Raw genomic sequence first — 19,235 nt, forward strand, 5'->3', positions numbered from 1 at the left:
AAGCTCCCTCTACATTGTCCCCATCAAACACTCCCAGGACAGGTACAGCAGGGGGTTAGATACAGAGTAATGCTACCTCTACACTGTCCCCATCAAACACTCCAAGGACAGGTACAGCACGGGGTTAGATACAGAGTAAATCTCCCTCTACACCGTCCCCATCAAACACTCCCAGGACAGGTACAGCACGGGGTTAGATACAGAGTAAAGCTCCCTCTACACTGTCCCCATCAAACACTCCCAGGACAGGTACAGCACGGGGTTAGATACAGAGTAAAGCTCCCTCTACACTGTCCCCATCAAACACTCCCAGGACAGGTACAGCACGGGGTTAGATACAGAGTAAAGCTCCCTCTACACTGTCCCCATCAAACACTCCCAGGACAGGTACAGCACGGGGTTAGATACAGAGTAAAGCTCCCTCTACACTGTTCCCATCAAACACTCACAGGACAGGTACAGCACGGGGTTAGATACAGAGTAAAGCTCCCTCTACACTGTCCCCATCAAACACTCCCAGGACAGGTACAGCACGGGGTTAGATACAGAGTAAAGCTCCCTCTACACTGTCCCCATCAAACACTCCCAGGACAGGTACAGCACGGGGTTAGATACAGAGTAAATCTCCCTCTACACCGTCCCCATCAAACACTCCCAGGACAGGTACAGCACGGGGTTAGATACAGAGTAAATCTCCCTCTACACTGTTCCCATCAAACACTCCCAGGACAGGTACAGCACGGGGTTAGATACAGAGTAAATCTCCCTCTACACTGTTCCCATCAAACACTCCCAGGACAGGTACAGCACGGGGTTAGATACAGAGTAAAGCTCCCTCTACACTGTCCCCATCAAACACTCCCAGGACAGGTACAGCACGGGGTTAGATACAGAGTAAAGCTCCCTCTACACTGTTCCCATCAAACACTCACAGGACAGGTACAGCACGGGGTTAGATACAGAGTAAAGCTCCCTCTACACTGTCCCCATCAAACACTCCCAGGACAGGTACAGCACGGGGTTAGATACAGAGTAAAGCTCCCTCTACACTGTCCCCATCAAACACTCCCAGGACAGGTACAGCACGGGGTTAGATACAGAGTAAATCTCCCTCTACACCGTCCCCATCAAACACTCCCAGGACAGGTACAGCACGGGGTTAGATACAGAGTAAATCTCCCTCTACACTGTTCCCATCAAACACTCCCAGGACAGGTACAGCACGGGGTTAGATACAGAGTAAAGCTCCCTCTACAATGTCCCCATCAAACACTCACAGGACAGGTACAGCACGGGGTTAGATACAGAGTAAAGCTCCCTCTACACTGACCCCATCAAACACTCCCAGGACAGGTACAGCACGGGGTTAGATACAGAGTAAAGCTCCCTCTACACTGTCACCATCAAACACTCCCAGGACAGGTACAGCACGGGGTTAGATACAGAGTAAAGCTCCCTCTACACTGACCCCATCAAACACTCTCACCTTCCCCTGTGTCTGTATCTTCTCCATGGCTGCAGGTGTTGTTGAGGTGAATAGTCACTGTCTGGTTACAGCCCGGGTTTCTTGCTGTGCAGCTGTAACTCTGGGTGAAATTTGGTGATACTTTTATCTCCAGCGTCTTCCACTTGCCCCTCAGAGTATCTCCGCTCTCCTTCGCTGTGAGGTCACTTCCTGCCAGCTGCCAGGTGAAGGTAACGTTACTACCATTCTCCACCATGCACTTCAACCTCACATGGCATGTCCCATTGGCGGAGAAGTTCCTCATCTGGATGATGGGCTGAGGAACAGCTTCTGGATGTGGTGAAGAACGATGGAGAAGGTGATGGAGACCAGGCTCAGGGGAGAAAAGAAGATAAAGAACAATGTGGCTCCAAACTGCTTCAACACCGACATTATCTCAAATTCCTCTAAGCTTCAGTTCACCCTCAGCTCCACCAGCAGATCAACCATCCCCCAGATCCATCTACTCTCCAACCCTCTCCCAGCTCCCTCTACTCTCCAACTCTCTCCCAGCTCCATCTACTCTCCAACCCTCTCCCAGCTCCCTCTACTCTCCAACTCTCTCCCAGCTCCATCTACTCTCCGACCCTCTCCCAGCTCCATCTACTCTCCAACCCTCTCCCAGCTCCCTCTACTCTCCAACTCTCTCCCAGGTCCCTCTACTCTCCAACTCTCTCCCAGCTCCATCTACTCTCCAACCCTCTCCCAGCTCCCTCTACTCTCCAACCCTCTCCCAGCTCCCTCTACTCTCCAACTCTCTCCCAGCTCCATCTACTCTCCAACCCTCTCCCAGCTCCATCTACTCTCCGACCCTCTCCCAGCTCCATCTACTCTCCAACTCTCTCCCAGCTCCCTCTACTCTCCGACCCTCTCCCAGCTCCATCTACTCTCCAACTCTCTCCCAGCTCCATCTACTCTCCGACCCTCTCCCAGCTCCATCTACTCTCCAACCCTCTCCCAGCTCCATCTACTCTCCAACCCTCTCCCAGGTCCCTCTACTCTCCAACCCTCTCCCAGCTCCCTCTACTCTCCAACCCTCTCCCAGCTCCCTCTACTCTCCAACCCTCTCCCAGCTCCCTCTACTCTCCAACTCTCTCCCAGCTCCATCTACTCTCCAACCCTCTCCCAGCTCCCTCTACTCTCCAACTCTCTCCCAGCTCCATCTACTCTCCAACCCTCTCCCAGCTCCATCTACTCTCCGACCCTCTCCCAGCTCCCTCTACTCTCCAACTCTCTCCCAGCTCCAACTACTCTCCAACTCTCTCCCAGCTCCAACTACTCTCCAACTCTCTCCCAGCTCCCTCTACTCTCCAACTCTCTCTCAGCTACCTCTACTCTCCCACTCACTCTCAGCTCCCTCTACTCTCCCAATCACTCTCAGCTCCCTCTACTCTCCCACTCACTCTCAGCTCCCTCTACTCTCCCACTCACTCTCAGCTCCCTCTACTCTCCCACTCACTCTCAGCTCCCCCTACTCGCCCACTCACTCTCAGCTCCCTCTACTCTCCCACTCACTCTCAGCTCCCTCTACTCTCCCACTCACTCTCAGCTCCCTCTACTCTCCCACTCGCTCTCAGCTCCCTCTACTCTCCCACACGCTCTCAGCTCCCTCTACTCTCCCACTCGCTCTCAGCTCCCTCTACTCTCCCACTCGCTCTCAGCTCCCTCTACTCTCCCACTCGCTCTCAGCTCCCTCTACTCTCCCACTCGCTCTCAGCTCCCTCTACTCTCCCACTCACTCTCAGCTCCCTCTACTCTCCCACTCGCTCTCAGCTCCATCTACTCTCCCACTCGCTCTCAGCTCCCTCTACTCTCCCACTCGCTCTCAGCTCCCTCTACTCTCCCACTCGCTCTCAGCTCCCTCTACTCTCCCACTCACTCTCAGCTCTCGCTACTCTCCCACTCTCTCTCAGCTCCCTCTACATTGTAACTTCATCAGTCCTCACCCTCTGACTGCGCTCCCTCCCTCAGTTGTGTACAGGAGGTTGGTTTGCCCTGTGTTGGGTGGTAGCCATGACTCAAAGTGTTCAAACTGTGAACTGGATTGAGAGACTGTGTCCAATCTCACTGCTTACCGGACAGTCGCAGGTCAAATTCCTCCCCATGATCTATTTTCCATTCACCACCGGCTTCTATTTGATACCGTCCCTGGTCTGAGTGTTGAAGGGAGTTTAATTCCAGCTCTAGAAGACTGGGGTTTAGTGTGATTCTACCTCTCTCCATGGACTTGCAACTTCCTACTGTTGGTTCTCCACAGAGTATTGTAATGTTCCCTTCCACAATGTGCCTCCATATCAGCTTCTCATACGTCTTTATCGGAAAACTGGGAGTCAACTTGACTGCTTCCCCCAGACATCCATTCACCAGGGATCGAGGGACAGTGTCCCCTCCAGACTGTCCCAAACCTGCATCATTAACAGAGGGAGGCGTGAGTGAGGGGAACTCACCTTCCAACAGCCCAGCACACTCTTCAGACAAGGAGAGAGAGTGAAGGGGCAAGAGAGAGAGAGAGGGAGGGACAGAGAGAAACAGACCGAAGAGGTAAAGGTGTGTGAGAGAGAGAGAGAGGGAGAGAGAGAGAGGGACAGGGAGGGTGACAGAGAGAGAGAGTGATACTGAGACAGAGCGAGCGATGGAGAGGTAGAGAGAGAGTAAGAGAGAGAGAATGTGACATAAAGAAAGAGTGATTGAGAGAGAGAGAGACAGGAAAAGACAGAAATAAAGAGAGAGACGGGTTAATTATTTTGTATCAAGATCTAGAGGGGCTGAATGGCCTCCTCCTGTTCCTGTGTATCAGGATCGAGAGGGGCTGAATGGCCTCCTCCTGTTCCTGTGTATCAGGATCGAGAGGGGCTGAATGGCCTCCTCCTGTTCCTGTGTATCAGGATCGAGGGGGGCTGAATGGCCTCCTCCTGTTCCTGTGTATCAGGATCGAGAGGGGCTGAATGGCCTCCTCCTGTTCCTGTGTAACAGTCTCGAGAGGGGCTGAATGGCCTCCTCTTGTTCCTGTGTATCAGGATCGAGAGGGGCTGAATGCCCTCCTCCTGTTCCTGTGTAACAGGATCGAGAGGGGCTGAATGGCCTCCCCCTGTTCCTGTGTATCAGGATCGAGGGGGGCTGAATGGCCTCCTCCTGTTCCTGTGTATCAGGATCGAGAGGGGCTGAATGGCCTCCTCCTGTTCCTGTGTAACAGTCTCGAGAGGGGCTGAATGGCCTCCTCTTGTTCCTGTGTATCAGGATCGAGAGGGGCTGAATGGCCTCCTCTTGTTCCTGTGTATCAGGATCGAGAGGGGCTGAATGCCCTCCCCCTGTTCCTGTGTATCAGGATCGAGAGGGGCTGAATGGCCTCCTCCTGTTCCTGTGTAACAGGATCGAGAGGGGCTGAATGGCCTCCCCCTGTTCCTGTGTATCAGGATCGAGAGGGGCTGAATGGCCTCCTCCTGTTCCTGTGTATCAGGATCGAGAGGGGCTGAATGGCCTCCTCCTGTTCCTGTGTATCAGGATCGAGGGGGGCTGAATGGCCTCCCCCTGTTCCTGTGTATCAGGATCGAGAGGGGCTGAATGGCCTCCTCCTGTTCCTGTGTAACAGGATCGAGAGGGGCTGAATGGCCTCCCACTGTTCCTGTGTATCAGGATCGAGAGGGGCTGAATGGCCTCCTCCTGTTCCTGTGTAACAGGATCGAGAGGGGCTGAATGGCCTCCTCCTGTTCCTGTGTAACAGGATCGAGAGGGGCTGAATGGCCTCCTCCTGTTCCTGTGTAACAGGATCGAGAGGGGCTGAATGGCCTCCCCCTGTTCCCGTGTAACAGGATCGAGAGGGGCTGAATGGCCTTGTGCCGCGTGTCCACAGGGTCGATTCCAGACGTGTCACTTACCTGGAAAGCCGAGGGAAAGGAGGATGTAAATCTGCCAGAGAGGGTGGGAATGGAGAGATTTGGAATCCATCTGTGGGGAGAAAGAGAGAGAGAATCAATCGGTCTGGAAACCAGCAAATACAACAGAGTCCAGCACTGCACAGAAAGACTCCAATATCACAGACACAGACCTCAGAACGGCCATGTGCCCAACCTGCCACACACACACAAAATGCACAGCAAGATCCCAGGCATTCGGACCTTGGGGACTGGGGGCAGGAGCAGCCTTCCGGAGATGATCCATCGTTGTGATACTCAACCCTGGGAATGATCATACCCACACCCCCAGATGGAAGGTGAGCGTCGCGGGGAGTCTCTCCCCAGGGTAAGGGTGGGATGTGGGTCTGCTCCAACCGAGGACAAACAGTGCAGCACTCCCTCAGTACTGACCCTCCGACAGTGCGGCACTCCCTCAGTACTGACCCTCCGACAGTGCGGCACTCCCTCAGTACTGACCCTCCGACAGTGCAGCACTCCCTCAGTACTGACCCTCCGACAGTGCGGCACTCCCTCAGTACTGACCCTCCGACAGTGCGGCACTCCCTCAATACTGACCCTCCGACAGTGCGGCACTCCCTCAATACTGATCCTCCGACAGTGCGGCACTCCCTCAGTACTGACCCTCCGATAGTGCAGCACTCCCTCAGTACTGACCCTCCGACAGTGCAGCACTCCCTCAGTACTGACCCTCCGACAGTGCAGCACTCCCTCAGTACTGACCCTCTGACAGTGCAGTACCCCCTCAGTACTGACCCTCCGATAGTGCAGCACTCCCTCAGTACTGACCCTCCGACAGTGCAGCACACCCTCAGTACACACTCTCACCTTCCCTTGTGTCTGTGAGGGAGACAGAGGGAGAGGGAGACAGAGGGAGAGAGAGACAGAGGGAGAGAGAGACAGAGGGAGAGAGAGACAGAGGGAGAGAGAGACAGAGGGAGAGAGAGACAGAGGGAGAGAGAGACAGAGGGAGAGGGAGACACAGTGTGATAGAGAGAAAGACAAAGAGAAACACAGAAAGACGGAGAGGGACACGGTCCCTTTGTTCCTCATAACTTCCTAGTGTCATGCTGTTCATTGAATATTTCCTTGTCAAATTACTCCTTCCAAAGTGTATCATCTCACACTTTTCAGGGTTAAATTCCATCTGCCACTTATCTGCCCATTTGACCATCCCGTCTATATCTTCCTGTAGCCCAAGAGACTCAACCTCACTGTTAACCACCCGGCCAATCTTTGTGTCATCCGCAAACTTACTAATCCTACCCCCCCACATAGACATCTATGTCGTTTATATAAATGACGAATAATAGGGGACCCAGCACAGATCCCTGTGGTACGCCACTGGACACTGGCTTCCAGTCACTAAAGCATCCTTCTGTCATCACCCTCTGCCTCCTACAACTAAGCCAATTTTGAATCCACCTTATCAAATTACCCTGTATCCCATGTGCCTTTCCCTTCTTTATAAGTCTCCCATGTGGGACCTTGTCAAAGGCTTTGCTGAAATCCATATAAACTACATCCACTGCACAACCCTCATCTACACACCTGGTCACCTCCTCAAAAAATTCAATCAAATGGGACCTTGGCGTGTGTGTCCATAGATCTCTGAAGGCGGAGGGGCATGTTAGTGGGGTGGTGAAAAAGGCATATGGGACACTTGGCTTTATCAATCAAGGCATAAATTCCAAAAGTAGGGAGGTCATGTTGGAGTTGATTAGAACCTTGGTGAGGCCACAGCTGGAGTACTGTGTGCAGTTCTGGTCACCACATTATAGGAAGGATGTGATTGTACTGGAGGGGGTGCAGAGGAGATTCACCAGGATGTTGCCTGGGATGAAACATTTAAGTGATGAAGAGAGGTTGGATAGACTTGGGTTGTTTTCGTTGGAGCAGAGAAGACTGAGGGGCGACCTGATCGAGGTGTACAAGATTATGAGGGGCATGGACAGGGTGGATAGGGAGCAGCTGTTCCCCTTGGTTGAAGGGTCAGTCACAAGGGGACATAAGTTCAAGGTGAGGGGCAGGAGGTTTAGGGGGGATGTGAGGAAAAACCTTTTTACCCAGAGGGTGGTGAGGGTCTGGAATGCGCTGCCTGGGAGGGTGGTGGAGGCGGGTTGCCTCACATCCTTTAAAAAGTACCTGGATGAGCACTTGGCACGTCATAACATTCAAGGCTATGGGCCAAGTGCTGGTCAATGGGATTAGGTAGGCAGGTCAGGTGTTTCTCACGGTGTTGGTGCAGACTCGATGGGCCGAAGGGCCTCTTCTGCACTGTATGATTCTGTGAAATTTGTTAGGCATGACCTCCCTCTGACAAAGCCATGCTGACTATCTCTGATCAAACCTTGCCTTTCCAAGTGCAGATAGATTCTTTCCTTCAGAAATTTCTCCAATAGTTTCCCTACCACTGACGTGAGACTCACTGGCCTGTAGTTCCCTGGCTTATCTCTACAACCCTTCTTAAATAGCGGAACCACATTAGCTGTTCTCCAGTCCTCTGGCATCTCCCCCGTGGCCAGAGTGGGATTAAAAATTTGGGTCAGAGCCCCTGCGATCTCCTCCCTTGCCTCCCTCAGCAGTCTGGGACACAAATTATCCAGACCTGGAGATTTGTCCACTTTTAAGCCTGCCAACACCTCCAATACCTTGTCACTCCCTATATCAATTTGCTCAATAACCTCACAGTCTCTCTCCCCGAGTTCGATACTTTCAACCTCATTCTCTTGGGTGAAGACGGATGTGAAGTATTCGTTCAACACTCTAGCGATGTCCTCTGGCTCCACCCATAGATTGTCCCCTTGGTCCGTGATGGGCCCTACTCTTTCCCTGGTTATCCTCTTCCCATTGATATACTTATAGAATATCTTGGGATTTTCCCTACTTTTACCAGCCAGAGCTTTCTCATATCTCCTCTTTGCTCTCCTAATTGCTTTCTTAAGCTCCACCCTGCACTTTCTGTTTTCCACTAATGTCTCCGCTGATTTGCTTCCCTTGTATCTGCTAAAAGCCTCTCTTTTCCTTCTCATCGTAACCTGAATATCTCTGGTCATCCATGGTTCTCTGGGCTTGTTACTCCTTCCTATCACCCTAGAGGGAGCATGTTTAGTCTGTACCCTCCCCATTTCCTTTTTGAACACCTCCCCACTGTTCCTCTGTAGATTTCCCCACAAGTAACTGTTCCCAGTCTACCTTGGCCAGATCCTGCCTTATTTTACTAAAATCCACTCTCCCCCAATCCAAAACATTTTTTTGCAACTTGTCTATTTCTTTGTCCATAACAAACTTAAACTGTACCATGTTGTGGTCGCTATCACTAAAATGCTCCCCCACCACCACCTCAGCCACCTGTCCGGCTTCATTCCCCAGAATTATGTCCAGCACTGCACCGTCCCTTGTTGGACCCTCTACATATTGACCTAAAAAGTTCTCCTGTACACATTTCAAGAAACCCACTCCATCCAAGCCCTTAACACTATGTCTACCCCAATTACTGTTGGGAAAGTTGAAATCATCTAAGATAATTATCCCCTTGTTAATGTTTTTACACACCTCCACAAATTGTGCACATATTTGCTCCGCAATTTCTGGGCCCATTTCCAAGTCCAGTCTACAATCAGTCACATCGCTGTGGCTCTGAAGTCACACGTAGGCCAGACCGGGTAAGAGCAGCAGATTTCCTTCCCTAAAGGGCCTCAGTGAAGCAGATGGGCTTCTACAACATTTTAACACCAGCAACGGGTTGATGGTCACCATTACTGAGAGCAGCTATTCATTGAATTTAAATTCCACAGGCTCCCAGAGTGGGATTTAAACCCGTGTCTCCTGGGGGGAGAGTCAAAGTCTCTGGTTTATGAGGTCAGTACCATTACCGCTATGTGACTACCCGTCTTGAGTGATCAAGACAGAGAGAGAGAGAGAGTGACAGAGAGAGAGAGAGTGAGAGAGAGAGAGAGAGAGAGAGAGAGTAACAGAGAGGGAGAGAGTGACAGAGAGAGAGAGAGTGACAGAGAGGGAGAGAGTGACACAGAGAGAGAGAGTGACAGAGAGGGGAGAGAGAGAGAGAGAGAGAGAGTGACAGAGAGAAAAACTGAGAGACAGAGGAGACAGAGAAAGAGAGACAGAGAAAGAGAGACAGAAAGAGAGACAGAGACAGAGAGAAAAAATGAGCGAGACAGAGTGACAGACAGAGAAGGAGAGGGACTGACAGACAGAAACAGAGATGGGCACAGAGTGAGAATGTCAGATGGACAGAGTCAGAGAGACACAGAGAGATAAAGAGAGTCAGGGAGACAAAGAGAGGGACAGTCATAGAGAGGACGGCAGATAAAGGGATAGACGGTAGAGTGAGAAAGAGAGGGGAACAGAGAAGGAGAAAGGGAGAGTCAGCCATAGAGATAGATAGAGACAGAAAGATGGAGAGAGAGAGACATGGAGAGAGGGAGTGACTGAGTTTGCTCTCCAAGATCCACTGATACTCACATTTTAAAAGGCAGCTTTCTCTCTCTCTCTCGCCAACGACTGTGTCTCTTTCTCTCTTGGTGTGAATGTAGTATGATGTAGTGATCTGACCAGCATTTCCTGCAGCCCACTCATATCCGTGATAAGGACAGACAAAAAGGATAAGCCGGTGGAGATGCATTTCTGGTTAAAGAGGAAATTAACTCAATAGTGAGGAAAGATATTAGCTCCGACGATGTGGAACCTGTATGGGTAGAGCTGAGAAACACTAAGGGGCAAAAAACGTTACTGGGGGTTGTATATAGACCCCCAAACTGTCGTGGTGATGTTGGGAATGGCATTAAACAGGAAATTAGAGACGCATGTAATAAAGGAACATCTGGAATTATGAGTGACTTTAATCTGCATATAGGTTGGGCAAATCAAATCAGTAACAATACCGTAGAGGAGGAATTCCTGGAGTGTATACGGGATGGTTTTCTGGACCAATACATTGAGGAACCAACGAGAGAACAGGCCATCCTAGACTGGGTATTGTGTAATGAGAAAGGAATAATTAGCAATCTAGTTATGCGAGGCCCCTTGGGGATGAGCGACCATAATATGATAGAATTCTTCATCAAGATGGAGAGTGACAGAGTTGATTCTGAGACTAGGGTCCTGAATCTTAATAAAGGAAACTACGATGGTATGAGGCACGAGTTGGCTATGATGGATTGGGAAACGCTACTTAAAGTGTTAGGGTTAGGGTTAGGGTTAGGGTTAGGGTTAGGGTTAGGGTTAGGGTTAGGGTTAGGGTTAGGGTTAGGGTTAGGGTTAGGGTTAGGGTTAGGGATAGGCAATGGCAAACATTCAAAGAGCGCATGGGTGAACTGCAACAATTGTTTATTCCTGCCTGGTGCAAAAGTTAAACAGGAAAGGTGGCCATACCATGGTTTACAAGGGAAATTAGAGATAGTAATTAGATCCAAGGAAGAGGCATACAAATTGGCCAGAAAAATCAACAGATCTGAGGATTGGGAACACTTTAGAGTTCAGCAAAGGAGGACCAAGGGATTGATTAAGAAGGCAAAATAAGAGTACGAGGGTAAGCTTGCAGGGAACATAAAAACTGACTGTAAAAGTTTCTATAGGTATCTGAAGAGAAAAAGATTGGTGAAGACAAATGTATGTCCCTTACAGTCAGAAACAGGGGAATTTATAATGGGGAACAAAGAAATGGCTGACCAACTAAATACTGGTTCTGTCTTCACAAAGGAGGACACTGATAACATACCAGAAATGTTGGGGAACACAGGGTTTAGTGAGAGGGAGGAACTGAAAGAAATCAGTATTAGTAGGGAAATGCTGTTGGAGAAATTGATGGGATTGAAGGCCGATAAATCCCCAGGTCCTGTTAATTTACATCCCAGAGAACTTAAGGAAGTGGCTCTAGAAATAGTGGATGCGTTGGTGGTCATCTTCTGAGAGTCTATAGACTCTGGAACAGTTCCTACAGATTGGAGGGTAGCTAAAGTAACCCCACTATTTAAAAAGGGAGGTAGAGAGAAAACAAGGAATTATAGACCAGTCAGCCTGACGTTGGGAGTGGGGAAAATTCCAGAGTCCATCATGAAAGATTTAATAACTGAACACTTGGAAAACAGTGGCAGGATTGGACAGAGTCAGCATGGATTTACGAAAGGGAAATCATGCTTGACTAATCTATTGGAGTTTTACGAGAATGTAACTAGTAGAGTTGATGAGGGGGAGCCAGTGGATGTGGTTTATTTGGACCTACAGAAGGCTTTCGATAAAGTCCCACCTAAGAGATTGGCGTGTAAAATTAGAGCGCATGGGATTGGGGGGAGTGTATTGAAATGGATAGAAAACTGGTTGGCAGACAGGAAACAAAGAGTAGGAATAAACGGGTCTTTTTCCGAATGGCAGGCAGTGACTAGTGGGGTAACAGAGGGATCGGTGCTGGGACCCCAGCTATTCACAATATATATTAATGATTTAGATGAGGCAGCTAAATGTAGTATCTCCAAATTTGCAGATGACACAAAGCTGGGTGGGAGGGTGAGCTGTGAGGAGGATGCAGAGATGCTTGAGTGTGATTTGGACAAGCTGAGTGAGTGGGCAAATGCATGGCAGATGCAGTATAATGTGGATAAATGTGAGGTTATCCACTTTGGTAGCAAAGACAGGAAGGCAGATTATTATCTGAATGGCTATAAATTGAGAGAGGGGAATGTGCAACGAGACCTGGGTGTCCTTGTACACCAGTCGCTGAAGGTAAGCATGCAGGTGCAGCAGGCGGTAAAGAAGGCAAATGGTATGTTAGCCTTCATAGCCAGAGGATTCGAGTACAGGAACAGGGATGTCTTGCTGTAATTGTACAGGGGCCTTGGTGAGACCACACCTGGAATATTGTGTGCAGTTTTGGTCTCCTTATCTGAGGATGTTCTTGCTTTAGAGGGAGTGCAGCGAAGGTTTACCAGACTGATTCCTGGGATGGCGGGACTGACATATGAGGAGAGATTGAGTCGGTTAGGATTATATTCACTCAAGTTCAGAAGAATGAGGGGGGATCTCATAGAAGCCTATAAAATTCTAACAGGACTAGACAGGGTAGATGCAGGAAGGATGTTCCCGATGGTGGGGGGAGTCCAGAACCAGGGGTCACAGTCTGAGGATACGGGGTAGAACATTTAGGACTGAGATGAGGAGAAATTTCCTCACCCAGAGAGTGGTGAGCCTGTGGAATTCTTTACCATAGAAAGCAGTTGAGGTCAAAACATTGTATGTTGTCAAGGAGTTGGATATAGCCCTTGGGGTGAAAGGGATCAAAGGGTATGGGGAGAAAGTGGGAACAGGCTATTGAGTTGGATGATCAGCCATGATCATAATGAATGGGGGAGCAGGCTCGAAGGGCCAAATGGCCTCCTCCTGCTCCTAGTTTCTATGTTAAGTAAAGTGTTGGGGGGAAAAGGGGGGTGGGATTGGCCGGGTGTTTGGGAGGAAGATACCAACGATCCAAATAAGCAACAGCAATCCTGCATCAAGCGTTTTGTTCCGGACTCGATCATGGGAAAAGAAGACAAAGCACTGAACAGAAACATTATCCACAACCAAATTCAATCCCCAGCTGCACAAATCGATATGAGGGACAGGTGACCAACACCCAGTCAGAGAGAGAGAGAGAGAGAGAGAGACAGAGAGAGAGACAGAGACACAGAGAGAGAGAGAGAGAGAGAGAGACAGAGAGACAGAGAGAGAGAGAGAATTAGAGACAGAGAGAGAGAGAGAATTAGAGACAGAGAGAGAGAGACAGAGAGAGACAGAGAGAGAGAGAGAGAGACTGACAGACAGAGAGAGAGAGAGAGAGACAGAGAGACAGAGAGAGAGAGAGACAGAGAGAGAGAGAGAGAGACTGACAGAAAGAGAGAGAGACAGAGAGAGAGAGAGAGACAGAGAGAGAGAAAGAGAGAGAGAGACAGAGAGGATGGATGGAGTGGAGACTGGGAATAGTTACTTGTGGGGAAATCTACAGAGGAAGAGTGGGGGGTGTTCAAAAAGGAAATGGGGAGGGTACAGACTCAACATGTTCCCTCTCGGGTGATAGGAAGGAGTAACAAGCCCAGAGAACCATGGATGACCAGAGATATTCAGGTTACGATGAGAAGGAAAAGAGAGGCTTTTAGCAGGTACAAGGGAAGCAAATCAGCGGAGGCATTAGTGGAGTACAGAAAGTGCAGGGTGGAGCTTAAGAAAGCAATTAGGAGAGCAAAGAGGGGATATGAGAAAGCTCTGGCTGGTAAAAGTAGGGAAAATCCCAACATACTCTATAAGTATATCAATGGGAAGAGGATAACCAGGGAAAGAGTAGGGCCCATTAGGGACCAAGAGGGCAATCTATGGGTGGAGCCAGAGGACATCAGTAGAGTGTTGAACGAATACTTCACATCATAGTCAGCATGGCTTTGTCAGAGGGAGGTCATGCCTAACAAATTTGATTGAATTTTTTGAGGAGGTGACCAGGTGTGTAGATGAGGGTAGTGCAGTTGATGTAGTTTATATGGATTTCAGCAAAGCCTTTGACAAGGTCCCACATGGGAGACTTATAAAGAAGGCAAATGCACATGGGATACAGGGTAATTTGATAATGCGGATTCAAAATTGGCTTAGTTGTAGGAGACAGAGGGTGATGACAGAAGGATGCTTTAGTGACTGGAAGCCAGTGTCCAGTGGTGTACCACAGGGATCTGTGCTGGGTCCCCTATTATTCGTCATTTATATAAACAACATAGCTGACTATGTGGGGGGTAGGATTAGGAAGTTTGCGGATGACACAAAGATTGGCCGGGTGGTTAACAGTGAGGTTGAGTGTCTTGGGCTACAGGAAGATATAGACGTTCTGAGGAACAAAGGGACCTTGGCGTGTGTGTCCATAGATCTCTGAAGGCGGAGGGACATGTTAGTGGGGTGGTGAAAAAGGCATATGGGACACTTGCCTTTATCAATCGAGGCATAGATTACGAAAGTAGGGAGGTCATGTTGGAGTTGTATAGAACCTTGGTGAGGCCACAGCTGGAGTACTGTGTGCAGTTCTGGTCACCACATTATAGGAAGGATGTGATTGTACTGGAGGGGGTGCAGAGGAGATTCACCAGGATGTTGCCTGGGATGAAACATTTAAGTGATGAAGAGAGGTTGGATAGACTTGGGTTGTTTTCGATGGAGCAGAGAAGACTGAGGGGCGACCTGATCGAGGTGTACAAGATTATGAGGGGCATGGACAGGGTGGATAGGGAGCAGCTGTTCCCCTTGGTTGAAGGGTCAGTCACGAGGGGACATAAGTTCAAGGTGAGGGGCAGGAGGTTTAGGGGGGATGTGAGTAAAAACTTTTTTACCCAGAGGGTGGTGAGGGTCTGGAATGTTTGCCTGGGAGGGTGGTGGAGGCGGGTTCCCTCACATCCTTTAAAAAGTACCTGGATGAGCACTTGGCACGTCACAACATTCAAGGCTATGGGCCAAGTGCTGGTCAATGGGATTAGGTAGGCAGGTCAGGTGTTTCTCACGTGTCGGTACAGACTCGATGGGCCGAAGGGCCTCTTCTGCTCTGTGATTCTGTGAAAAGTTCAGCTGCAGCCACAATATTCTGTCCAATCCTCGGCTGGACACATTCACAAGGGGGTCGAGGTCTTGGAGAGGGAGCGGGGGGGATTTACCGGAATATTCCAAGGATGTGGCGGGGGGTGTGTCAGGGGTGGGGGTGCAGAGTCACAAAGCCAATAATGACCAACGCCCCCCTCCCCTATAATCACCCACACACCCCCCCAATATAATCACCCACACCCCCTATAATCACCCACACCCCCCTTATAATCACCCACACCCCCCCTTATAATCACCCACACTCCCCCTTATAATCACCCACACCCCCCCTTATAATCACCCACACTCCCCCTTATAATCACCCACACTCCCCCTTATAATCACCCACACCCCCCCTTATAATCACCCACACCCCCCCTTATAATCACCCACACCCCTCCCTCTATAATCACCCCCATCGCCCCCCTTATAATCACCGACAGTCCTACAGTTTGGACAGGGAGAGTGATGTGTTAAACTTCTACCAGGAAGAATTAAATCAGATTAAACAGCATTAATCACCATTTTATTTCAAATTATTTACATCACATTGTACCCCTGTATCAGCCCATAAACTAATCCCAGTGCCCCAATCTCTCCCCGTAGCCCTGTATCAGCCCATAAACTAATCCCACTGACCCACTCTCTCCCCATAGCCCTGTATCAATCCCAAACTAATCCCACTGTCCCGCTCTCTCCCCATAGCCCTGTACCAATCCCCAAACTAATCCCACTGCCCCACTCTCTCCCCATAGCCCTGTATCAATCCCAAACTAATCCCACTGACCCACTCTCTCCCCATAACCCTGTATCAATCCCCAAACTAATCCCAGTGCCCCACTCTCTCCCCATAGCTCTATCAATCCCCAAACTAATCCCACTGCCGCACTCTCTCCCCATAGCCCTGTATCAATCCCAAACTAATCCCAGTGCCCCACTCTCTCTCCATAGCCCTGTACCAATCCTCAAACTAATCCCAGTGCCCCACTCTCTCCCCATAGCCCAGTATCAATCCCCAAACTAATCCAAGTGCCCCACTCTCTCCCCATAGCCCTGTACCAATCCCCAAACTAATCCCAGTGCCCCGCTCTCTCCCCATAGCCCTGTATCAATCCCAAACCAATCCCAGTGCCCCACTCTCGCCCCATAGCCCTGTACCAATCCCCAAACTAATCCCAGTGTCCCACTCCCTCCCCATAGCCCTGTATCAATCCCCAAACTAATCCCACTGCCCCGCTCTCTCCCCATAGCCCTGTATCAATCCCCAAACTAATCCCACTGCCCCGCTCTCTCCCCATAGCCCTGTATCAATCCCAAACTAATCCCACTGCCCCACTCTTTCCCCATAGCCCTGTATCAATCCCAAACTAATCCTACAGTCCCACTCTTTCCCCATAGCCCAGTATCAATCCCCAAACTAATCCCAGTGCCCCGCTCTCTCCTTTCATGCCCTCTGACCTTTCAATCAGAGGAAACACTCCTTCCACATTTAACTGACTGAAACACTCTATATAATTTTTGGTAAACTCGATTTGCTCTGCTCTTAGCCTGCCGCACTTCACTGGAACCTTGCATGCAATCCCTGTCCCACTTCTCCGTTCCTGAAACCAAAACAAAAATTACTGGAAAACTCAATGTTTCGAATCCGTGAAACTCATCTTCAGCCCTGCTGAGTTTTTCCAGCATTTTTTATTTTTGTTTCAGGTTTCCAGCATCTGCAGTATTTTGCCTTTATCTCCATTCCTGACTCCAGCCTTGAATCCCATTGTTTTTTTGGAACCCATTGGCAGATTTCCAGTCTTTTGTAGTCCCAACAGCTTGAAGGAGTTTGAACACAAGGTATTGCCTGAACGGGAGAGGATGTAGATTAGGGGGTAATGGATAACCAGGACTTAGTGCAGCACCAAATGGACCATCCTTCAAAGGTTTCATTAATCACACAGCTCTTCAATTTCCATCGGTTACTGGAATACCAGTCACCCTAATTTTCAGGATGACATATCCTGAGTGCAAACACCAAGCGCAGGGGAATGGATCCACTGTCACAGAGCTCGAGGGCCTGAGACCACCGAGTAGACTGTGTCGGGCAGCACAACGCGCGGAGCCTGGAAAAGAACAGACAAGGTGAAGGTGGGTGACTGAAGTAAAGGAAGGAGACAGGAACAGACAGAAAGAGAGAGAGGGAAATGAGAAAGAGAGAGAAAACGAGAGAGGGAGAGAAAGAGACACAGGCAGAGCGAGGGAGGGAAATACACAGGCAGAGAGAGAGAGACAGGCAGAGAGAGGGAGAGGGGGACACACAGGCAGAGAGACAGAGACAGGCAGAGAGAGGGAGAGAGAGAGACACAGGCAGAGAGAGAGAGACAGAGAGAGAGGGAGAGAGAGGGAGACGTAAATATAGAGAGACAGGGAGAGAGGGGGAGAGACAGGAAGACAGGGAGAGAGAGAGAGGGAGAGAGAGAGACAGACAAGGAGAGAGACAGAGAGAGAGACAGAGAGAGAGAGACAGAGAGAGAGACAGAGAGAGAGACAGAGAGACAGAGAGAGAGACAGAGGGAGAGACAGAGAGAGAGACAGAGGGAGAGAGAGAGAGAGAGACAGAGAGAGAGACAGAGAGAGAGACAGAGAGAGAGACAGAGAGAGAGACAGAGAGTGAGAGAGAGAGAGAGAGACAGGGAGAGAGACAGGGAGAGAGAGACAGGGAGAGAGAGACAGAGAGAGAGAGAGAGTGAGAGACAGAAAGAGAGACAGAGAGAGAGAGAGACAGAGATAGAGACAGAGAGAGAGACACAGAGAGAGAGAGAGACAGAGAGAGAGATGGATACAGACAGGGAGAAGGAAAACAGAGAAACAGAAACAGGGTGAAGCAGGGTTAGAGAGAGAGAAATGCAGAGAGACAGAAAGACAGAGAGACAGGAGGAAACATTGAACGAGAGATGAGAGAAAGAGAGGCATGAAAGAGAGTGAGGTAGAGAGACAGAGGCAGAGAAAGACAGACTGAGATGGACAGAGAGAGAAAGAGAGACAGGGTGAGAGAGAGAGACTGACCAACAGAGAGAAGGGAAGTGAGGGAGACAAAACAGAGAGGTATAAGAGAGAGACAAGAGAGAGACAGAGAGAGGGAGAGACAGGGTGAGAGACAGACAGAGGGAGACAGAGAGAGGGGGGAGCGTGAGAGAGACAGACAGAGGGAGAGACAGGGTGAGAGACAGACAGAGGGAGTCAGAGAGAAAGAGAGACAGAGAGAAAGAGACACACACACACACATACAGACGCATACTCACAAGCACGCATACTTGCACACAGACAAACACACACGCACTCACACACACACAGACACACTCTCTCACACACACAGACACGCACTCTCACACACAGACACACGCACTCTCACACACACAGACACGCACTCTCACACACACAGACACACACACACACAGACACGCACTCTCACACACACAGACACGCACTCTCACACACACAGACACGCACTCTCACACACACAGACACGCACTCACACACACACAGACACGCACTCTCACACACACAGACACGCACTCTCACACACACAGACACGCACTCTCACACACAGACACGCACTCTCTCACACACACAGACAGACACGCACTCTCACACACACAGACAGACACGCACTCTCACACACACAGACAGACACGCACTCTCACACACACAGACAGACACGCACTCTCACACACACAGACAGACACGCACTCTCACACACACAGACAGACACGCACTCTCACACACACAGACAGACACGCACTCTCACACACACAGACAGACACGCACTCTCACACACACAGACAGACACGCACTCTCACACACACAGACAGACACGCACTCTCACACACACAGACACGCACTCTCACACACAGACACGCACTCTCACACACAGACACGCACTCTCACACACAGACACGCACTCACACACAGACACGCACTCTCACACACACAGACACGCACTCTCACACACAGACACGCACTCTCACACACAGACACGCACTCTCACACACAGACACGCACTCTCACACACACAGACACGCACTCTCACACACACAGACACGCACTCTCACACACACAGACACGCACTCACACACACACAGACACGCACTCTCACACACACAGACACGCACTCTCACACACACAGACACGCACTCTCACACACAGACACACTCACACACACACAGACACGCACT

General features: G+C 50.1%; 1 protein-coding gene across 1 annotated transcript; it reads right to left on the bottom strand.

Annotated features, from left to right (window-relative positions):
* Positions 1-1,486: 1,486 nt before the first annotated feature.
* On the bottom strand, positions 1,487-3,727 carry LOC144675998 (SLAM family member 9-like; the record flags this gene model as incomplete). Its single annotated transcript, XM_078536517.1, has 2 exons — positions 3,580-3,727; positions 1,487-1,795 (listed from the first exon to the last, which is right to left on the bottom strand). Coding segments are annotated over exons 1-2 (457 nt in total), but the record flags the coding sequence as incomplete, so codon positions are not given.
* Between the last annotated feature and the right edge of the window lie 15,508 nt (positions 3,728-19,235).

This window comes from Cetorhinus maximus, unplaced genomic scaffold, assembly GCF_964194155.1.
Source record: "Cetorhinus maximus unplaced genomic scaffold, sCetMax3.hap1.1 HAP1_SCAFFOLD_1267, whole genome shotgun sequence".
In the NCBI taxonomy this organism is placed as follows: domain Eukaryota; kingdom Metazoa; phylum Chordata; class Chondrichthyes; order Lamniformes; family Cetorhinidae; genus Cetorhinus; species Cetorhinus maximus.